Genomic DNA, 24821 nt, shown 5'->3' on the forward strand with positions numbered 1-24821 from the left:
AAAAAAAAAAAAAAAAAAGACGAAATACTCGTTGTTTCCCCCACAAGTTTAATGCCGAAGAATATTTTATCGTTAACATCGATCTCTAGGGAGCTAATGTACACTTGAGTTCTTTGTTAATGATCATAGTCACATTAGATGGATTTATCCACTTCCGATGCAATGTTACGCATTAATAAATAATTCGTTCTCGTAAAAGAACGAAGAGGGATATTAAATCAAAGATTAGCCTAACGTCTTTTAATAATTGTGCATAATGCTGCGATTACATGCACCGTTCACAATGACGTGTTGTATAGGGTGGTTTTGAAATACAGATCAATTAATATATCTATGAATAATATTATTTAACGTAAAAGCGATATAGATCAGTTTTAACAAGAGTTTTCAAAACATGCGGATTTACACAACTTTGAGACAACATTTCGTACACTACATAAGGAACACAATAAATACCGTATTACGGGGGCAAGCAATTCGCTTGGAGGTTTTTTTTTTTTTTTTTGGACGATGCACGCGTGCGCACGCGCGCGAATAATCTAGTGTACATTTTCTTTTTGAGTTTAAAGCAAACGCCACTGCCATAATGAAAGACAAACCTATACGAGAGGAAACAAAATAGATACAGTATGAATGATGAAATAAGCCCGCAATACCAGTATCTCGGAATTGAAAAAAAAAAAAACCCTCGTCTCGACAAGAGACGTCATCTTAATTAACTTTAACTCGTCATCTTATTTAACGTTTCGTTATTCGCCTCTCGACCTATCACGCGTAATCGCTTGTATATTTGTAATTTTGCGTGTAATGTTATCGTGCGTCATACAGAAATTCGATGACTCTTCGCTGTACGGTACGATATAGCGTAGCAGATATAATTGGGTGTTTTAGCGAGAGCATTAACGAGAAATCAGTAAGGCGTTATTTCTTTCTAGATTAAGGATAATTTCTGCTGCTTGTGCTAATAGTGCGACGACTTCTATTTTCTTCTGTAAGTTACACACCTTTTAAGTGTCGCACGAACGTGTACAATACGGGGATATAAATAAGGATAGAACGTTCGTGTGGACAACGAAAACCGAAATGCACCTCGGAGTCAGTAACAAAAGCCGATGGTTGCTAGGCACAGCCATTGCTACAGATAGTCGTAGATGTAATTTTAATTTGTAATATCGTTATTGTAAGAATATAGGACCGCGCTATGGATTAGGGTGACGATCCCTTATTATGTCCCTCTGTCACTGTATTATCTTTAACTGTTTCCATCTTCCTTCCCGTCGCGCATCCCTTCGAAGGTATTGATGTGACCGCGCCCGGGCAACGCTTGACAAATTTAGATTATCTTGCATTAAAAATTGTATTTACTATTATTAACTATACGATTAACTACTACGCGCTGTACGCAGAGGAAGAAACAAACTTTATTTACCAAATACCAGTTTTTTAATAAAAATCTTTTTGTGAAAGAAAATATTGAACGTTTTCTACCTCACACATGTATATCGAAATAATAATTATTTTATATTTATTTTTTGCGTAAAATGCGTAAAATATACAATACGCAGTGTTAACTATAAAGTATAAAATTATCTAACAATTAACAAATAACGCAATATTTTCTGCATATGTTGAGTATACAACAAGATCGATATTAGATTTTTGTTAAGTTCAGAAAATGCTTTAAATAATTTACGAGACCTCGATATGCGTGTTTTCTTTATGTGTTAATATTTGAAAGTTATTAAATTCTTAAATTAAATTAATGTTCATTTATGATTCATATATATTTATTGACGCATATCTCCGATGATATTTTTTCCGTTATTTTCTCCGTTACCCTTATTACCATCTCCTGTTTATTACCATTTTACACGTTTAGTTCCTTTTTCTCGCGATACTAGTCGCGAGGGCGTTGGCGTATATCGATATGTACGAAGCACGCTTGACGAATCTTTGATCCACGCCACAGAATTCGTTAAAAACTATGGCTGCGTTCCGTTTATTCACTGCAAGTACTGAAAATCTATAATATACGTGACGCGAACTATAAATTTTCAGTCCTGCAGTGCATAACGGAACGCAGCCTTTAAGCGGGGTGCACAGACTTTTGCATAACGCATAATACATATACATAAAGAATTTGATTGGTCCATTGACTCGTGCATAAGAAAATGGGCCAATGAAATTCCTTATGCACATGCTTTATGCGTTATGCAAAAGTCTGTGTTGGGGTTCTTATAATTCATTGACGACGCAATCAATTTTGCAAATTACACGCACGTACCTAGCAATAAGAAACCATCCACTGCACTATCGATGCATCTGAGCGAGAAAACGACACATTCGAAAATCATTCCAGGCTCCGACCATTCCAAGCCTACCGTTGACTGCGAAATCTTGGGAGTTTTTACAATACCGTTTTATTCAAATACGGTGAACGCTAAGATCACGTTATCTTTTTTTCACAACTAATTAAGAAAAGGATAACATGATTTTAACATTCATATTGGATAAACGGGTATTGTAAAAACTCCATAATGAAGATAGCACTCAATATTTGATATCGAGAATCGTAAATATCGAAATTCAAAGTTTCGAAAATTGTAGATATCGAAAAATGCGGCGAGCCAATCCATGTTTTTTCTATTACCCACATGGTTGCTTCTATTTATTTTGGCTGCGCGTTCTAAAATTTAATGTTAACAACGCTTGTGGAATAATTTCATCCTTGTTGTTTATTAAATCTTAAACAAGGACAAACGATATGCTTGCGAGCGTGTATGGTTTATGATAAATGTAAAACAAATGAAGAAGACACAAATATACACACACAAGTTGACATACTGTCAAAGTAGTTGTCATGCAAATTCATTGATAATATTATAACATAAGAAGATAGCATAACGAGATCGCAAATAATCGTTCGTTCGATATGATTAAGTTATTTTCATAGTACGCTATTTCATATCGTTTTGCTTTGACAACTCAACACAAATGTGATAATAATAATAAGAAGCTTACTTTGACGATGTGCCGCGAGAACTCTCACGCCGCAGTATGAAAAATCGTTTATACGATTACATCTGCATTTTCGTCGTACTCGAGATATTGCAGTCGTCAATTTGTTGTACGAAAATTGTCAGTGATACTCGCAGGTATTGACAGTATGTGATTTTTTTAGATCCTGCATCACCCGGATGTCTCGTATGATTTGTTATCAATAGGATTTTACACTTTCCTCTTATTATTATCTGTTATGTATTGTTTTCTGTATGTAAATATATTTCCATACAACAGAGATCATTCCAGCAAAATTGCAATGTTCCAACAATATTGCAGTAATATTGGAAATGTTGCAGTTATGTTACAATGCAAGCTTTTGTACTATATGAGTTTTTTTTTTAATATTTTACATTGTTTAGAAGATTACATGTTTCTAGAACAAAACGGGAGATATCTGTTGCTGAAACGTCACAATTAAAAGAAGAGGCCAACTATGCAAAAGAAATTAATTTGCAGCATGAAGAGAAAAGTAATAATGATCTTGCAGAAGATGGTACATATCAAGATGATACAGATAAAAAACGCAAAATTTCGAAGAAAGCTGCGAATTTCATGAGCTCCACTGACTTTCGTCCATCAAACGCTGAAGAATCTTTTAAACATGACAATGTATCCAGCTATTTTAACTCGAATGGGGATTTAGAAGAAACGAAAGAAGTGAATGAAGAAGCGACAAAACGAGACCATGATAAAAATGAAGAAGCAAGCAATCTCATCCGTTTACCTAGGAACGCAAATGACGACTTCAACAGGTATATCGATCAGGATGAAAAATCGAGTTTATACGATGATTACGAGACGAAAGACATCGCAAAGCGTGGTGTTCTAAGCGGCTCAGAGGATTACGAGGAAATGGAAGACGATTTACCAGAAGTAGAAGCTATGGCTGCAGTGCAAGAATTAACAAATGAAGCCGAAAAGAGAGAAACACAGAAGGATGCTCGGGTGAAAAGAGACCAAGCGGAAACTTCAGAAATGCTGGATAAATCCAGGTCAAATCTAGACAATCCAGCAAAGTTAGAAGAATCAAAAATTGCAGAAAACAATCCTTACTCGCGCGAAGTTTCTCGTACCGAATTGTTGAAAAGTTTTAACGAGGCACCCAACATGGTCAAAGATTTCGGATCAAAGGACGCAATCTCAAAGTTGAGCGGTTCCTCTAAAATCGAAGAATCAGCAAGCGCAGGTGCTCCGTCCAAGAAAGGCGAATCAAATGCAGAATACGAGAAACGCGTGGAAGACGAAATTCAACGGAAGATTGATTCGATTAAGGAGGAGATTAAACGAGATATTGAAGCGCAGCAACAAATAGGAGACATCGAGAATAACAATGCTAGATTCGACGAGTTACATGATCAAGAGCACGAGGATGAGGAGAGACAGAACTTTGAGAATGAATTAATCAAGAAGCGCCAGACTATAGCCAAGAGATCTGTACAAGAGATTGCTGATGATGCTATCACTTCTAATAATAGTGAGAAGAAACGAGCTTCGAAAAAAGAACAGCATAAAAAACGGCAACATCGATCTAGTAAGATCAGTACATTGGATACCTCAGAGCAGAATGAAAATCTGAAAAGACAAGTCATGACCGATTACGACAAGTCTTCTGAGCAAGTTCCTTCGAAAGAGCTTTTCAAAAAGAAACGCGAGCGTGTCAGACAAATTTTTTTGGTGAATAACGATCAGCATCAGACAAAGAGAAGACAACTGAGAAGCTATCCGTTACCATCTGCTCAGGCAGTTGTCAAAGATGAATTATTTATGAATCCCAAACTGAATTCGTATCTTCATACGGACAATAGAATGGTAAGGCTTAACAGAAAGCGGACTAAAATCATTCACGTTACTGAGCGATATATTATTAAAAATTGATTTATATTATATAAAACAAATTGCACATACAGCTACTACTTAAAATATAAGTATTAATATAATAAGTATAAAAATAAGAAAGTAATAAAATTGTTGCAGCTTGAAAAATTTTCGCCAGTTGACAGCAAAGATGAAAATAACGAAAAAGAACAGAGCCCTTCAGCAGAACAGTCAGATTCTTCGGTATCTCTTATTGAAAGTTCACAGGAATTGAGTCCACGTTTAGAAAAAGAATACAAAGAGGCCTTTGGTGGGTTACAGAGTGAACCTGGCAACGCTCTAGCCAGATTCAAGAGGGTCAAACGTGTGCTAACAAACGGTCCTAATACAATTTAAAATTTTTGTTAAGGTGTAAAATGACATATAGATTAATCTTCCTTTAATAATCTTCAGGATAAAAATATTTCTATTATACAAAATGAAATTATATAAAAAATATAACGATATTTTTGAATTATAGTTAATAGCAAAAGGCTAAATAAATAGGAATATATAAGGTTAGATGTGTGTAAAGAAATATCGTAGATATTAAAAGCAGAATAATACATTTATAATTAAAGAAATGATTATATGTAGCTATAATAAAATGCAATATCATTAATGTTACAAAACATTTCGAGATTGTCAGTTGATTTAATCATAAGCTTAAATAAAAAATATATAAATTCTTACAAAAATGCATAACTATGCTATTTAACATTAATTTATAAATTTCTATGCCGATTATGTAATCTTAAAAGAAATCAAGTCAAACATCAAGATATTTGTAATTAAATTTCGCTCGTTTTTTGAAATGCAAAGAAAAAATTGTCTAAATCGAGTGATAAGATTTTTTATAAAATAAATTTCTAGTTTACAATGTTAATACAACATAAAAATAAAAAATATAAAATATATAAAAAAATATTGAATATTTCGGAACTCATGGGCCCTTCTTCAGCGATCCTTATAGTTGTTACAATGTTATAAAGATAAAAACAATTACGGTTTAAGCGACATGGTGTGATATAATTTGTTCGGAGAAATTAATTCTCCTGTTTTTGTGTGAATATGGAAATTGTGTAGTAAAATGTATGAAACAGGAGCATCTTTACATATGGTTACCATATGTACGGAAAAAAAATACCATAATATGGTATTCCGTTAAGCGCAAGTGTTACAAGTGTTTTTTTTATATTATTTTATATTTTTTTATGTATTTAGAATGTTTTTTTCTTTATACAAAATATTTATTTTTTTCAGTTATAAAAATTATTAAAAATATTGATAGTACTTATAAAATGAAAGAAATGTACATGTTATTCAAAATTTTCAATAACTGTTGTTAAATTTTTCTTTTCCTCTACACTTGCAAAACTATATTGTATAGATAATGCAGACAATTCTTTGAGCTGTTGTCTTCCAATATTAAACACAGAACTTAATATCTCCAATTCTTTTGACAAGCATGTATTAAATACACCTTTATCGTCAGTCTAAAAAAAGTTATATTTTAATTTTTTAATTTTTGAACAATATATGCTATTTTTTATACTTACTCCAATAGTTATGGGATGTCCAGCTTTGTACAGATATTTAAATTGATGATACATATAAGATGACACTGTTTTACATTTAATGTTGGATGTTAAGCATAATTCTAGATTAAAAGAAAAAATAATGTTTATGCATATTAGCATTCATCAACATTTTTTTTGAAAAAAAGAATTATTACTCTTAAAGATTTCTTACCAACAGGAATTTTGGATTCCAAAAGTGTATCAAATAATTGCTGAGAACCTTGCAAATTAGGATGAATGCAAGTACAATGTCCCAAACGATCAGGTTTGAATTGTAATATATCATTTGTTTCCATTTTATTTGGTACCTGCATATGTATTATATATATATTTGTGTGTGTGTGTGTGTACTATTTATCTATTATATAAAAAAATAATTGATTTTATTTGGAAGATAATTTACCTCTGCACAATGAGCTGTAATTCTAAGGCCTACTTTCCTACAAGTTTCTAATAATTCTAAAAATGAATCACCCGCTGTTGGATCACCACTAAGATCAATACCCACAACATATTCTGGATATTTTTCCATGAACTGTATGGCAAGGTTTATGTTTTCTTCTGCAGATTCGTAACCTTGTTTTCGATTAATTGATACTAGTAGTTTTACAAGAATTTGTGGAAAATCAGATTTTGACGCTCTATATATATAAGGTGTAATAATACTAATTATTTTAAGAAAAAATAAAAAAATGTGCCACATATATATATACATTTAAACAAGAATCTGCTATACTATACAATATACATAGACATTACCAAGTTACTTACTCAATAGCTTTTATTATAGCTTGAAGATATTCTGTTTTTGTCATTACATCCTTTATAGCACGAGGGGTACTTCTCAATTCTAAATAAATCACGTTATCCTCATGAAATTCTTTTATCACATCACAAGCAGCAACAAATACAGCCTGTGGTGTAATTGTTAGTGCATGAGCTATGTCAAACATTTTAAAACATCTAAAAAATTAATAACATATAGCACATTTTTTATTAAACAATTTATTACTTTATCTCTATATTTTATAGGTAAGTAAAAAAAAGCCTATGTACTCGCTTAAAGACGAGAAATTGGTAGTATCCAGATCCACAAAAGTTTCATCACAAGTAGTGTCTGAGCGTTGCATTTTACATAATTTTTGCAACGTATTTACGCTTAATGAACCATTTAAATGTGCATGAAGTTCCTGATAAGTAATAAAAAAAATTATTTAGTATATTTTAAAATGTATAATATTATGAGGTATAAAATAAAAGTACTCATTTGTTACAATAAGCATCATTCTTAAGACCTCTATACACGGTCCATAATACTGTCAGTATTAACGAATACTGACAGTATGGGAGAGTTTCTTAATTCTTCGATCGATCAATCGATGAATTAAAACATTCGTCCTATTATTGATCATGTATTAATAATTAATATTGATGGATTGACGTAGAATACTAACATTACTAACAATGATTTGGATTTGAATACATACTTTTTCCTTAAGATCCATGTTGCCATAGATAATACGTCAAACCATATCAAACTGAAGAATTATATTGTCAATAATACTGATCGTATAAGGTTGTAAAAACTAACGCTACTGTCAATAATACTGATCAGTATTACTGACTCAGTATTATTGACCGTGTAGGGAGGCCTTTAGATTCGATTTAAAACATACCACTTTGGGTAACTTTCGGCAAAACTCTTGTATATCCATTTTGTAATATTTTAACTTTTTATTATATATAAAATTGTAAAAAATAAACTAGATCCTCCCGCCGGCTGTGTGGCTCCGCGGCAAGACGATGGCTTGCGCGGCTTGCTAACACGAACTACTACTACAAGGCCTCGATTCGAATCGAACCCGGCATCGCGTTCGAGCGTCCGACATTTTTTCTCGGCCCAGCTCTTACACAATATATCTTAACTTTATAAAATGATCATTAATAATGTTCTATAAAACAAATATTCACACGTTGTAAGTACAGAGTATTAACGTGACTGTTACGTTAATGAATTGTTTTGATAGATCAGAGGATGTTTATAGTAACTCTAATGTTTACCTGTTACTGGCGCCACCATATACACAAAGTATATACACAGAACTATGCAGCCACAGATATTTCCGGCGGATAACACATTTAGGGCCGATTGTTTCATCTTTCGGTAAGTTTACCTATTAGGTAAATCTGACTAATCCGCGCACGTAATTGGATAATACATTATACTTGTATAATATAATTATATATATAAAATATATTAAAATATAATATTTAAAAATTGGAAAATTTTTTAAAATCTGAAAAAATATTAAATTATAGAACAGCGTGTATATTTTATATTTTAACAAAGTTTCTATATATAAATATACCAATATGATGGGTTTCTAAATTTTTTCGATTTTAGTATAAAGTTCATTTATTGCAGCATTTCTCAATTTTGCGTCTATTTTAATCCTGTAAAGGGAATAATTTCGGAGATTTATATTGATCTCCAATATCACGACAATAATTTGATCACATCCAGTTAACTTTTAACAAATCATCAATATATATAGTATCAGAACTATCAGATCCATATTTTACAAGAGTTAAATATTGCAGTAAATAAACTTTTTATATATTTTAATTTTACTATTATTATAGTATATATCCAATATACTATTATATTATACGTATAATCTGATAGCCATGAAGGAAGTTCTGCTGATAGCTTATGATTGATGAGTTTTGCAAACATGATAAGAGAATGTAGTGTATTAGAGTCAAGTAGTATATATTGAAGGAAAAATAATTTTTTTTTTCATTTGTACGCATTAAAACAATTTTTTTTTATATAATATTACGCATGACTATGACGCTTTGTATGAAAATTTTTGTCTTGTCTTTTAAAGAAAATATTGAATTGATTAATAAAATACTGAAATAATGAAATAATTTATTTTGTATGTTACACAAATATTTGCATGTTATAACACTGTATATATATTGTAACAGTTTATATATAATCATATTTAACATATATTTATTGAATAAGTAATTAACGTTATATATGTACATATGCGTATATTAAAAGTGTATGTTCCATATCAAATATTATTACAAGATATATTTACATGTATAGCATTGAGAAATTCTTAAACTGCCATGTCTCTACATGTTATATAATACATAAAGAAATTTTAGCGCATTAAAAAACCACACACTGATTCTTATTGCCCTTTTTGTTTCGATTATTTTTAGAAATATTTCTGGCATCTCTCATATTAATTTTCATTATAATATTTATTGCGTATACATAACGAAAGGATCAACAGCTAAAGCTATTAGACAAAATTATTTAACAGTAGTTCGTCAACGTTCAAACCATGTTTTTATTTAACAGTAGTTTATCATAATTTCATATCACAAGTAATTATTTTTCTAGTTTTCATTTGCGAAGAGAAATTTATGGACCACGAAGTTGAGCTAATAAAGCTTCATTTTTTCGACATTCAATAGTAAGCTGTCTAACTGCCGTAACATATTTGCGTTGCTGTTCTACAAGAGTGACGAGTTGTCGACTAAGCGTATCTCGCCTTCCTTTTTCGTCGGTGCATCGTTTCTCCACCTAAATAAAAAATTGTTATTTAAAATTGATGTTTGATTCAGCAGTATTAATTTAATTTATCATTGAATATAATGGAAATAAAGTAAAAGAAAATTTATTTTTTCATCTTACCATCGCTTTGTTGCGTTTCACGCCTGCAACAATTGTTTCAAATTGTTTGAGGAACTGTTCCTTGCCACTTGTTGATGACATAGCTCTGTTATAAAATATATTAAATTACATGTATGTGTGTTAAGATTCCAAATATTTTAAAATACATAAGTAATATTTATAGCACGTACTCATTATAGTTATCTTGAATAGAATTTAGCAACGACAATTCCTTACTTATATATAATTTTGTATCATCGAGGGTGTTGTATAACGTATAATATTGTTTAGTTTCTTTATGCTTAGCTGAAACTGTAATATGCTTTTTTAATTTAAATTTTGCGAATTACAATGTAAACACTTTTAAATTACAAAATTGTTTTTGTCTGTAAATAAAAATTAATCCAGTTAACCTTGATTATAAAGTTCCATAAAACGTCGTTGATACTGTGTTAATTCAGAACGTCCTGGAACATCGTCCAATTGTCTCGTTAAAGATGCAATAATTCTATTCTTTTTAGCCAATTGCAATCGCCCTCGTGTTATAATTTCCTTTTGCTCTTCATATTCTTTAACACGATCTTCCTCTTCCATCGGAGCACCGTTTTCAATCTCTTGTAACATATCTCGAAGAATATTCAAGTCAGACTTACATTGTTCTCGAAAATTATGTTCTTGTTCTTTTAATCCTTCATGTACAGATAGAAGTTCCTCTAATTGTTTGAAAGTACTGAAAATTGAATAAAAATACTTATTTCATATTTAAGTAAATACGAAAAAAAGTTATTAATATCAATAAAAAAATTAATGTATGTCTTATTTATAATCAGGCTATAATTTCTACTAAATACCTATCATTGTCATTAATTCCAATTTCGTGAATTTTTTTAAACGAGCGTTCAATGGTTTCTCTTCTTGCACGATATTCTTTCACCTTTTCTACTATTTCAGTAAGTTTATCAGATAAACTATCTCTCTCTTTCGTTAACTTGCGTACTCTAGATTGTAATGTTGTTTTTTGTTTCTGTAATGCAATTAGAGCGCGCGACGAATCTGTTGCATCACCCTCCTATATTAATAAAAAATATTATATTGTAAAACATGCTTTAATTATATTGTGTAAAATATTCTATATTTAAATTTTTTTACCTCTATTTTAGAAGTAGCCATGGTTGCATATTTTTCTGCCACTTTAGCAATTTCTTGCGCTTGTATACCAACAATATTTCCAAGTGTACTTACATTTAAACGCATCTGTATTAAAAATTAATAGTTATAATACTATAAAATATAATTTATAATTGACTTTTTAGAAAAAGAGGATAGTTTTTTAATGTTTCTTAATGAGTATGATTCAAATAATGTTTCATTAAACTTTGAATAAATTTTTTTGAAGCATTACAAATAAAAAGTACAAATATACTGTCTTTAATAAAAAAACTCAATTATAAACTGTCTTTGATAGAAAAGTATATTTTAAACAGCTTTGAAAGCACCCTTTCTCTCTTAACATGTAACATGTTTTAAAATCTACATACCGAATTTTCTTCTATGATTGATAGAGCAGCGGCAATCTGTTCTGTAGTGTTCTAAAACATATAAATTACATTGCATGCATTTTTCTACTACATCAATAAATATTTCAAACAAATGAATTAAAAATGATGCATTTTATAATAAATAATTACCTTTTCATTTTTTTCATTACTTGACTCATTCTTTGAATCATTGCTTTTAGATTCCGTTATTGTTGTTGTATTTTTAACAGCCTCAAATGGTGCTTCATATTCTAATACTGTACCAATAAACCTATTTGATTCATCTTTTATGAAATCCTCTTTTTGTTTAAATAAACGCCGTGGTTCATAAGCTTTCTAGTATATATTAAAGAAATATTAAAAAACAGTGCATATTAACTAGAAATTTGCATGTATGTTTTTACAAGTGTCTATAAATAATAATATATACCTTAACTGAACGTAAATTTTTAATAATGTTGTCATTAGCTGTTGCTCCAATCTCGGAATCTTCACTAAAAGTATGTTTTTTATGAAATTGATTCAATGCAAAAGCTCTCACAAAATCTGCCATTTCCTGTCGCATTTCCATAGAACGCTTTACTAGCCACTGAATAACTGGGAATATATGAATACAGTCTAGACCTTGTATCTGATGTGGTTCTATTCGATATGGACAGTTCATTTTGGGGAGCATAATTACAATTTTCTCTGTCAAGGAACTGCAATATACATATTTTACACAATTATACATTAAAGTTATTAAAAAACAAAAACAAATTTAAATTTGGCTATCTATATATATATATATATAGGAGTCAACGTGGTAAGTGATGCGTATTGTTGTTGTAAAATAATTTACTAATTTTTATTTTAGCCAATATTGATATAACTTCAGCAAATATTGATATAAAAAATCTTCTTGTGACCACATGGAAGCACAATTGGCTAACAATAAGAGTTGTGCTTCCATGTGGTCACAAGAAGATTTTTTAATAGCAATATTTGCTGAAGATGGCTAAAATATATAGCCGAAACGTCCAGAATTGTTAAACAGCGATGTATTCACATTTCATCATGGAAATATTAAACATCGTGGGAACTTATTACATCATGTTTTAGTAAATTATTTTACAACAATACGCATCACTTACTGCATTGACTCCTATATAGCTAAATTTAAATTTGTTTTTGTTTTTTGATTTTGAATTATAAGGAGTCGAATATTATTTATTATATTTGATTAAAGTTATTATTGAAGATATTTTTTGGCTAAGAGAATTTAAAAATAACAAATTTGTTATAACATATTATATATAAAAGAAAATTAATACATAAATAAACTCTATATTTCCAAGTGTAACATGATGTATAATACATACATTTTTTGACCAATTGTAAGATTCTCTTGAAAAAGTAAATCTACATCTACATCAAAATTGCATGATTCTATGCACCAGGTCATACCACCGACAACCTAATCAAATAAATTATTTTTTAAATTACACATAAATTTAATAAAAATAAAATAAGATTACAAACCTTATCAAAATTTGATAAACCTTTTATTCGTGCTCTAAAGTAACCTGCAGCGACAAGTAAATCAATAATTTCTTGAAATTTAGTGGTTTGTTCCTCATCTTCACGTACATCGACCTAAGGACATAACATAAAACATTTAAAAAAGATTAATTTTTTAACTATCATTGCTGATAATTAAATGTCTTGAAATATTTTACCTCTGTACTTTCAGAACTTCTTAATAATCTTTTTGGCATATCGTTCAGCATATTGTGCTTTTTCAGAAATAGTACGTTATTTATTTCAATATATTTAGGATTAAAATTAAAAAGAGAATGTATTAATTTGTTGAAACTATGTAAAAGTTTCTAACCCCTTAACTGCTGTCAATTTAGTTCTCAACTTATCATTCGACAGCAAGAAACCGGAAGTCGGTGCTGCGCCCTGCCTTGACATCTGAAAGTTGTGAATTAATCGAATTTTCATCCATTTCCGTCCCTTCGGTCACTTGTCTAAAATACACTATACAGTATACAGAGGGCAATAGAGAGCTTGAATGTTATAGGTTAGTTTCAAGCTTAAGCAATATCTGGCAAAATCGTTGTTTTTGAAAGTTTGTATGATAGTTGTTTTCAGTTATTTTATTGTGTACGGGGAAACGCATCGTCATTACTTATTTTACATAAATGATACGTGCACGTGTATGGCTCTACGTGGAGACGTGTATGAGTAAGGACAGAGGTTGATCAGCGCACATTGTGTACTGCAAATTTCTTACGGATCGTGTGTCGCAGTCACATTTTGTCACATCGCTATTTTTTATATTATGAAGAGACGCCAAAGGAGACCGGTCCTGACGTTCAACAAGCCGCAAGGCAGTTATCACGGCGAGCACTCGCAGAGTAAATATCAATTTCTAGTTGGTGCACTGATTATGTTAACAATTTTAATTGGAGCATTAATGCATTGAGAATTATTACAATTGTGCAATCACGTATTTGTTTTATTTGTATTATTATAGGCAAATGTAAGTCAAATGTAAGTAATATTGACTTACATCAACCTGTGCAAAATGAAGCCAATAACCCATTGGCTAATATGTTATGTCAGTACAACTCTGACAGTGACACAGAAGATTCCAAAAAAGATACACAGAAATTGGATGATCAAGTCAACGATTTCTTCAAGGTATAACTAATAATGCGTTTTTATATAAAGAAATCATATTTATACATGTTTCTTGTAGGAAATTCAATTTATTGCTCCAGAGCAACCTATACCGAACATTGCTAATGAACAAAGTTTAGCTATTAAAACAGTTCCACGATCTGCACGACATACAAATCAACGAACATGTAAAGATTTTAAATAAAAATAATATAATAAAATATATATGTACACATAGGGGAGGCATTTAAAACAGGTCACTTGGGTATCTATCATAGAACAAAGTCAGAATCGATTCCAATCAGAATTGTTCAATTATTCCTTAGATTTCTATTGTGTTTTTTGAAGGAAAAACAGAATAATTCATACATGATAGGTACCCTGAATAACTCGCTTGTTTTTAATAATAGAAAGAAAAGTGTCAAACAAAAAAAGTTGCTTGATTTTGAGGGATACATAATGTGATGTCAATAATTGTTTTGTAGATGGAGGCGAAAAAGAATAGGCAAGGGTTAAATCGATTTTTTTAAAATCAAATGATGTTTTTCTATTTACATTCTGATAGTAAATTTTAAGATGAATACAGTGACCTATAATTAAAGGTCATTCAAGGTTACCCAAGGCATTCATTAATGGATAATGATAGAATGAAAAATAAATTGTTTCAAGACACTCTTCAAATAATTTCGTGTCTTCTCTGCTTGTTAGTATACCGCTAATCGTTCAAGTCTATCATGGTATGTAAATAAACATTGAATCGCATATAGCATTATCCATGTTTACTGATTAGTTTGAATTTATCTATCGATTAAAGTGCGTGTCTTGCAAAATATATAGATCACTATAGATAAAAATCATATCGACTTTTTCCGTTTTTGTAAGACACGCATTTCGATCGATAGATAAATTCAAACTGATTAGTAAATATGGACAATGCTATGTGCGATTCAATGTTTATTTACATACCGTGATACACTTGAACGATTAGCGGTATACCAACAAGCAGAGAAGACACGAAATTATTCAAAGAGTGCCTTGAAACAATTTATTTTTCATTCAATTATTTTCCATTATTGACCTTGCGTAAACTTGAATGACCTTCAATTATAGGTTACTGTATTCATTTTAAAATGCTTTATCAGAATGTAAAGAAAAAAACATTCCACTTAAAAAAACAGATTTGACCTTTGCCTATACCTTTACGCCTCCACCTACAACACAATTATTAACATCACATTATGTGCCCCTAGTAACTAATAAACCAAGTAACTTTTGTTTGATACTTTTCCTTCTGTTGTTAAAAACAAGCAAATTATTCAGGTGACCTGTTTTAAATGCCTCATCCTGTATATTACAAACATTATTCGAACATCTATATTTCAGTATGGCAAGAATGCTATGACGAATCTACTGGTTATCCTTATTATTGGCATATCGAAACTAATGAGGTAACATGGGACATGCCAGAAGAATTACGCTTATTACAAAAACAATCAGAAGCAAGACCCAGAGCAAAACATCCCATCCAGGGATCACACTGGGTCAACTTTTCGTCTATTGAATGTAATTGTTATTTTATAAACTCTTCTATTTCTAGTGTGTTTTAGAAAGGAACTATATCTATGAGTATCTTTGCAGATCGGCAGTCCCAAACAAATATACCGGAAGGCATGATACCACAAGAAGTAGTAGCAAGGAATCGCAACAGATTCTTGCACAATGAAACTTCTAAAAAATGTAATTCAGAAAGCACACCAGAAATCAACAATGATTCTCCAACGAAGGACGACGATTGTCCAGAAGATGGGTATATATACAAAAATTATATTTCAAATAGATTTATATTATTTTGACATAATTAAAAAATATATTTCAATTTTATAGACGGATAGAAATGATAACATCTTTTGGCAGCGATGGAAGTGATTCGGAAGATGAGAATAATTCCTCAGATGAAAATAAGATCTCACCGTCTTTATCTGAGTCTGGAAAGTCCAATTCAACATCATACGTAAAAAGCGGCGAAATTGGACCTGTTTTCTGTCCAACAGAAATACAATCCCCTATTAAAAACTTGTTTCATTCGTATAAATCTGATTCAACTGATGTATCAAATTCTACAAATCATCGTGAACAACTCGACGAGCGTGAAATAACTAAATATGATAACAAGACTAGTGTAGTTCAAGGCGAAAAAGAGTCTCTCATGGAAAATAAAAATAAGAAAGATATTAATATACATAATACAATTCCGAAAGGTCTTAATGTATCCTTAGTACCTGGTTATGGAGATGATTCAGATGGAGAAGAGGAAGTTAAACTCAAACAAGAGATAAAGCCTTTGTTTCCAATTGCGCAGAATGAAGAATACATAAATGCAACGAACTCGTTAAAAAATATCCATGATGTTCCCGCAAAAAATTCTGGCAATGTACAAGCTTCCGATCAGTGTAGTGACGTTAATGAAGATAATCAAGAGACAAAGAATGATAATGAAAGAATAGAGGAGAAGGAATCAAAGCTGGATGAAGATAAATCTAAAACAAATATATTTTTGGAAGATATGCAAGTGTGCGGCAAAGCTTTTCAAAGAAAGAAGCGGATAGCATTTGATGGTATATCCATTAGTATCAATATATATTATTATTAATTTTTTAAATTTAAATTAACTAGTAGTTTTTTGAACATGGCCGGAGACACTACCGCGTCTCCAATACTTATGCAATAGCAATTATATTCATTATGTTCTTATCTAATCTTATTCCAGTGATTATATACATATAATAAAAATTACGTTAAAATTATATTTATGTAAATAAATAATTTTCCCTATAATTTCAGTTACATCTACAAAAAAAGTTAAACAAAGTAATAATACATATCAGGAAAATACAATTCGAGATGATAACAGTAGCGATTTTATAAGTAATGAAACTACTTCACGCAATACCGAGGATGACGCGGGTATCAACAATCAGTTTTGTGCAGAAAATCAAAGGGAATGTGACGAAGCACATAAGGAAGAACAGTGCATTAGTATTAAGACTGAAGAAAAGATTAATTCAAAAGACGAATTGTGTGACTTGGAAGTACCTACAGAACATAAAACAATATCGAATATTGAGGGGGAAAAGGCCAACGAAGAGCTTAATAATTTATCTCAGATTATAACGGAGAAATTGAAGTTTCTTTCCGAAGGAAGAGAGACTGTTTCTGCTGTTCAAACAATGCAAATTCAACTACAAGTTAGTGCTTATTTTTACATATTTTTGAAGCATTTAACAATTAATATGAATTTTATTAATATAAATTACTGTATTTATTACAGACATTATCTACTGCATGGACGGCAAGCAGCTTAGAGGATAGTTATTTTCAAAAATGGTTAACTGATACAAATCATGAATTGGAAAGACTAGAACAAGATGCGGCACCAGCTGGTTGGCTATGTCAATGGGATAGGTATGGTATTCCATATGCAATTTGTATTTTTTGATATAAATATAGGTACCTCATAAAGAGGAATATCTATGTTTAATGGCTTTAAATGTATCATTAATTTATACAATGAATATATTTATATCTATGTTTTTATATATTTATACAAATTCTCACATATACAATTGTCATGTACTGCTACTGCTATGATTTCATCCATCATTGAAAAGTTAATTTATTTTTAGTAAAAATTTGTATAGGTGCAAATTAGTTAATTAATAGGTTTAGTATACTAATTAAAAAACACATTTTGAGCAGTTTAATATTTATGACTCTTTTTATAGTATGTATACTAATATAAACTAGCTTCTTATGTTTTACAAGTTCTAATCTATATTTAAATATATTTTTGTATTTATTACTTTTATATAATTTATAAATATTTTATATAAATTAACTCAAGCTAAAATAAGTCATAAATATTATAATAATTAATAATATTAAAGTAATAGTAATTCATAAATGATCAATGTTGCATTATATACCAATGATTATATACAATGATCTTAATATTCAGTAGATACATTTTCTTTTAATTTAGAACAATGACAGCAATGATACATTTTATTATTCCATACGCAATAGTTGTTTTAGCTTAAGTGAAGGTGCAAAGCTCGTAAAAATTACGGTCTCGAAGTGTAACATATCTTCTTAGTGCTAAATCAAGCCTTTGGTTTTGTGATACTGTTAATGTGATAATTAATACGTGTTGAGTGATACATATTTTTAACATAAATGCTACGATAGTAAAAGCGATAATCGAGTAACAAATGTTACTTGAATTAAGATATTTGTGCTATGAATAGTTTGAGAGAAGTGCAAGGTTAAAGTAACATTTATTAAAATGAAGACAAGAAGAAACACAAAAAAGTGAAAGAACTCTCATTCTTTGATCGCAACAGGATTATTAATTCACGTTTAGTATAATAATGTATTAATGCTACATAGCAAAAATGTATCGCTTTATAGTGTATGATTATAAAGACATTTAACCGAATCTCCATTAACGTATGACGATTAATATTTTTGTAAAAGATGCTTATTAGCACAAAAAATTATTAAATTACTTATATAATTTAATAAGTAATATATTATTTTTTAATATATTACTATTCTGATTCTGCTCATGAATCGTTTTAAGATCGAAAAAGATATTTCGATGCACACGATATTCAGAATCCGAATGTATATAAATTTACACAAGAAATATGTAAATATTTAAGCACTAAGATTCGCTTCAACCAAATACAAAATTTTTCTTAATTATATTTAACAGAACATTTTATATTATATTGACAGTGACATAATTACCCTTTAAAATAAGAGAACATTTTTTCATTGTGACTTAAAAAGAATTATTAATTGAAAAAATTTTTTTATATTTGTAAGCATATAAAGATTAATTTTGCATTATTTAACAAAACAAGCAAATATTGTATAGTTTTATAAAATATATTTATCTTGTCAGATATATTCATTTTTTAAATAAAATGTGAAATGAAAAGAAACTATATCATCTTTGCACACACGTTTCAAAGTGTACGAGAAATTAATCTGGCATTATAATTTTATCCGTTAATTTATTCGATAACAAACAACGATTAACAATGTAAGTATTATCCTATCTATTATATTTATCAATATCTGGTAATCCTTGGAATAATGCTAATCGCAAATAAACCAGATATTAGGATTTAATTTTCATCATTATTTTCCCTGCACTTCAGTCATGATACCTCACTTCTCCTTCACTTTGCTGTAATCTCTCATTAATGTTTTCTGTGAGAGAATATACTCTGATAATTACATAATTACATCCTCCCATCTCTCCTGTAACGAAAGGCCTTCGTCGAGTAAAAGCGAGATACGACATTGCAGGTAGGAGTGATTACTAGATTATGTTCTATTAATTTTTGCTTTCGTTTAAGAAATCGGTGATGCGAGTACACCGCGACGAATGTTTCGCCACAGAAACATTATTTAAGCGTGTATTGAATGTAATATAGAGTCATGTAACATATAGAATTATAATAGGAAACTGCACTACCATTGATGTCTCATGTGTTCCATTTTGGTTGGGGGATTTTTCTAGGTCACATAAGCGGTATTACTATCACAATACATCCACTGGGACATTACAGTGGACTTATCCTGATACCGGTATTGCCGGTGGTACTGAAGAGATGGAATTATGCACTACTCCGCCACCAGAATCAGAAGAATCATTAGTCACAGGTATGTCATTTATATACATAGATATTTTTTACAATAATAGAAAATATATAAACTAATCTACTTCATCATTATTGTTATGTTAGAATTATCTGAAACCAAAAAAATTAAGGAGAAACAAACTGAAGAGATGGATGATAATAAAGCAGATGAAGAAAACATTGTAGATAGACATCCTGCAATTTTGGAAGCACCATCTCCACCACAAATATCTAATCCAAGTCCACCACCGCCTCCGAGAATATTCGCGGAAGATCTGAAGAAGGACAAGAGAAAAAGGGACAAGTCTGACGATACATTTTTGGACGAAAAGAGGAAGCGTTTAGAAAAAGGTAATGAATTATTAGTACTAATACGACAGGGTTTACATTATTTGTATTATAGATGTATTTGCATATTATAACAAATCAATTAATCTTTTTTTTAAATTATGAGAATAACATAAACATATAATATAATCCTAAATATAATTTAATTATAGCAAAATACAATAGACAGATTTGTTGTTTTTTGTTTACAGACAGAACAATTACTACGGATGCACAGGTGATGAATCCTACCTTAGAATCTTTATCCTACGCGCATCCACAGGTAGCTGTATCATCTCAAACTTCAATATCTTTGAATCATACAAATATGGAACCTCTGCCACCTGGAGTGGACTTGCCGGAGACATCTTACGAAGCTGCTACCTTGAAAGGAATAATATACAATACAGCATCTCAATCTAGTAATGCGATTTACGCGCCTTCGATTGCTGATCCAACAATACCTATCCTAAATCATCAGGCGGGTTTGCTTCAGGAATCATTTGTTCATTATCCAACTTTCCATCAACATTTGCATAATGTAAGTACACTTCTATGCTTGAATATTAATAAATAGGTGTCATATAACGTATTGTAGAAAAACGCTACAAAAGAAACAAGAGATACAATATTACATATCTCGCATGTAACAAATATAAGTATGTAGAAAAAATGCATTGGTAAATATACCATTAAATATTTTCTTATATAATAGGAATGTGATAAACACATAAACATATAATAAATATAAAAAAACAAAAACGATTATAGAATGTTTATATAAACATGCATATATGTAAAAGAGTTTTATGCAAGTATGTATAAATGTATTTATTTGTTAACAGACAATCGCAGTTGCGAATAAACATAGTGGACAGAGTGCGATTCAGTTCATGGTGGGATATGCGCCGATTTATACGAACAACAAAATCATCGCCAAACCGCCAGTCAAGGCCTCGAAGGAATCTTTAGGATCTGCGCTTGATTCCTTTTACAATGATATTGCGCGTATTGAGAAGACGGAAACAGAACGAACAGGACAACCTCAGGATATCGCTACCACGATAACGGAGCAAGTATCTATCTCGACCGAAGAAGCGAAACCGGAAGTGGAACTGGAAACTGTGCCAGGCGATATAACGATGAAGGAACGGAAGAAAAAAAAGGTAACGTTTCTATTTATTTCTCTTGGTACCATTTTCCTGGCATAAAAGTAGTAAAAATATTAGAAAAATATATAGAAAAAAAAAAAAAAAAAAATGTCCCAAGGGCATATGGGATGACTAAGATTCATAAAGTTAATTATCCTATGAGAATTATTGTTTCTTCGATTAATAGTCCGTTATATTATTTGTCATTATTTTTACACAATATTATTAATGGTTCCATAGGTCAAGCACCAAGTTTTATAAAAAATAGTAGTGATTTGATTAATAAAATAAAAAATGTTAAACTTGATGCTAATTCTTCATTGGTTTCACTTGATGTTGTTTCCCTTTTTACTAATATACCTTTAGATTTGGCAACTGATAGCATTGTCAGAAGATGGGATCTAATATCGAAAAAAACGAAAATTCCACTCGAAGAATTTATTATTGCTTTTAAATTAATTCTTAATTCTACTTTCTTCATGTTTAACGATAAATATTATAAACAAATATATGGTGCACCTATGGGATCTCCACTATCGCCTGTCGTAGCTAATATTGTTATGCAGGATTTTGAGGAAGTGGCAATTGGATTATTACCATTCCATCCGTTGTTTTATTACCGTTACGTTGATGATATTATTTTGGTGGTTCCAACTGAGAGCATCAATGATACTTTAGATATTTTTAATTCTTTACATAACAGATTAAAATTCACTATAGAAGTGGGCAATGAAGGAGAGATAAGTTTTTTAGACACGAAGATTATTGTAAAAGAGAATAGTTTGATTTTTGACTGCTATCGTAAAGCCACTTTTTCTGGAAGATTTCTTAACTTCCATTCTCATCATCCTATGTGTCACAAAAGAGGTGTTATATACAGTGTTATCGATAAAATATTAAAATTGTGTCATCCAAGGTTTCAGCATAATAATTTAATAGAAGCTATTAATATATTTTTACAAAATGGATATCCTCTATATTTCATTTTTTCTTCGATTCATAATAGAATAAAATTCCATATGAATAATATTTCTAATAAAAATAATACTCCAAAAAAATTTTTTACAGTTCCTTATGTTAATAATATATCTGAAAAGTTCAAACCGATAGCCAATATGTTTCAGTGCAAATTAGCATATACTATTCCGAACACACTGAAAAGTTACATCAAAAGAGGCAAAGATAATTTAGAATATAAAAGTAACCAAAATGTGGTATATAAGATATCCTGTGACAATTGTGATGCTAGTTATGTCGGGCAAACTAAAAGACAACTAAAAACGAGATTAAAAGAACATGTGTCGGATATTAATAAAGTATCTAAATCTCCTTCTGTTATTACGGAACATAGATTAAAGTTAAATCATAATTTTAAATGGGATAATGTCGAAATTTTAGATATCGAACCTTCGTACAAAAAGAGATTGATATCTGAAATGGTACACATTAAAAAACAGACACATGGTATAAACAGACAAAATGACACAGAGTTATTGCCAGAAATGTATAATAATATGATACATTCTTTATCTTCGTCTTAAATTTATCTTTCCTTGTTTATATTTATTTTATTATTATATCTTTTGACTTTCTTTTCCAACGACATTATCTTCTTTAACATTGATACGTGTGCTTGATAGTTGCAAGGTATCTTATCCGTTTTAAACCTTACATGTTTTACATTAAATTGACGCAGAATGACTTTTACATATGGATTTATTTTGATTTTTATTTTTGACAAGGTATATATGACTTTTATATTTGTATTAGATTTTAATAATTTGTGACTAGGTGAATATGACTTTTAGTTTTTGAATTTTTAAACAATGTTAAAATTTATATTTTTATTAGGATCAAAGATGGAATAACAGATATGAAGTCTAAGTTTATATACAGATTCTCGAATTTTAGTATTATGAATTTATGTAACGACAGTTTAACTTTTATGTAGATATATTGCTGTATCATTGAAAATGACACGATTGATGTCGAAACTTGTTTGATTTTGTTTTATTGTATCATCATATGAATTAAATTAATGTGTTAGATAAAATTGGCTCTACGCCCTATTTGCATTTTTATATTATTATATATAGAAAAAGCAAATTTTACACATGCTAATTTTTTATATTATGTTAGATTAAATATATGTAATAATTTTTGCAAATGAAGGTTGTATACTCTATTTATTTATATATAAAAAAGATCTTTTTAAAACAAATTTTGTTTAGAAATTCTTCTAAGTACATATATTTCAATGGAATTAAAAAAGTCAAATAAGTTAACATATATCGATAAGTCAAATATTCAAAACTTATACTTTTAGGCGAGGCTTAGCAACAGCAAAAAACACAAGGAGATGTCGAGCATGGTGGCGAAGTGGCAAAGGGTACAAAAGAATCTAGAAGACACTGTATAAATAGAGAGAAAGCTATTTGCATAAAATAGTTAATTACAATATGAGAAGTGGTTACATAGACTGTGTTATTAATATCTTCAGATTTCATTGTACATATGAGTTGTTAAATATTTCTTCTATTGTGAACTATTTTAAGCTTTTATCTATAATCTGATACGTATGTATTTACGTATTGTACGAGTCTCGCAGCAATATTCGTATTTTTGAATATAGTACTTATCTCTTGTGCGACTATCTGTCTTTATTGCGACGATTTATTGTGAGAATTTTGTGATAATTTTTATGCAATTAGAAACGAGTAATCTACTATGATTATTGTTATTATTATTTGCATATTTATTATATAGAGTTAAAGATATGTGAGTGCATCTTTTTAACTTGATGCATTTTTTCCAATGCCGAGAGATATTACTTCATTGAATCGACGCAAATTATTTTTGCATATATGTACTAATTGCGATATTTTATTCTTTACAAAAAATGAAAAATGCGATTCTTTATAGGCTTTATTGCAAATAAAAAAGCTAGACAGAAATAAATAAAATGTAACATCGGAAATTTTACTATCATTTTATATTGAAAGCATTATAGAGAACTGGAAAAATTTAATTTAATTAATAATATTTATAATTTATACATGATTGTATAAAATATATAGTATAAATATATGATATCAATTTTTCTAGTATTTTTCTTGTCATTATATTTTATTCTAATATGTATGTATATATATATATATATATATATATATATGTGTGTGTGCGTGTGTGTGTATTTAATAATGTTCGATATTACTTGGTTTTTTGTTTTTTTG

General features: G+C 29.9%; 4 protein-coding genes across 4 annotated transcripts; 2 read left to right on the plus strand and 2 right to left on the minus strand.

Annotated features, from left to right (window-relative positions):
* The first annotated feature begins 3057 nt into the window (after positions 1 to 3057).
* Positions 3058 to 5274, plus strand: LOC108774244 (uncharacterized). The gene is made up of 3 exons (XM_018540307.1): positions 3058 to 3155; positions 3441 to 4872; positions 5038 to 5274. The coding sequence occupies exons 1-3, from the start codon at positions 3058 to 3060 to the stop codon at positions 5272 to 5274; spliced, it is 1767 nt and encodes a 588-aa protein (XP_018395809.1).
* Positions 5275 to 6236: 962 nt separating this feature from the next.
* On the minus strand, positions 6237 to 8497 carry Ada (adenosine deaminase-like protein). The gene is made up of 7 exons (XM_018540376.1): positions 8174 to 8497; positions 7554 to 7687; positions 7269 to 7460; positions 6901 to 7138; positions 6670 to 6805; positions 6477 to 6577; positions 6237 to 6413 (listed from the first exon to the last, which is right to left on the minus strand). The coding sequence occupies exons 1-7, from the start codon at positions 8210 to 8212 to the stop codon at positions 6237 to 6239; spliced, it is 1017 nt and encodes a 338-aa protein (XP_018395878.1). The 5' UTR covers positions 8213 to 8497.
* A 1429-nt stretch (positions 8498 to 9926) lies between these two features.
* Positions 9927 to 13629, minus strand: fidipidine (coiled-coil domain-containing protein 93). Its single transcript, XM_018540362.1, has 12 exons — positions 13451 to 13629; positions 13254 to 13367; positions 13094 to 13188; positions 12163 to 12433; positions 11883 to 12068; positions 11733 to 11783; positions 11344 to 11448; positions 11046 to 11263; positions 10608 to 10924; positions 10386 to 10506; positions 10216 to 10300; positions 9927 to 10104 (listed from the first exon to the last, which is right to left on the minus strand). The coding sequence occupies exons 1-12, from the start codon at positions 13499 to 13501 to the stop codon at positions 9943 to 9945; spliced, it is 1776 nt and encodes a 591-aa protein (XP_018395864.1). The 5' UTR covers positions 13502 to 13629; the 3' UTR covers positions 9927 to 9942.
* A 148-nt stretch (positions 13630 to 13777) lies between these two features.
* On the plus strand, positions 13778 to 24189 carry LOC108774268 (formin-binding protein 4). The gene is made up of 13 exons (XM_018540331.1): positions 13778 to 14134; positions 14254 to 14420; positions 14479 to 14587; positions 15783 to 15962; positions 16038 to 16206; positions 16284 to 17014; positions 17241 to 17644; positions 17728 to 17861; positions 19990 to 20132; positions 20216 to 20461; positions 20650 to 20978; positions 21283 to 21603; positions 23915 to 24189. Exons 1-13 carry the CDS (start codon positions 14059 to 14061, stop codon positions 24005 to 24007), a joined length of 3102 nt encoding a protein of 1033 aa, XP_018395833.1. The 5' UTR covers positions 13778 to 14058; the 3' UTR covers positions 24008 to 24189.
* Positions 24190 to 24821: the final 632 nt, after the last annotated feature.

This window comes from Cyphomyrmex costatus, unplaced genomic scaffold (genome assembly GCF_001594065.2).
Source record: "Cyphomyrmex costatus isolate MS0001 unplaced genomic scaffold, Ccosl1.0 scaffold241, whole genome shotgun sequence".
Classification (NCBI taxonomy): Eukaryota; Metazoa; Arthropoda; class Insecta; order Hymenoptera; family Formicidae; genus Cyphomyrmex; species Cyphomyrmex costatus.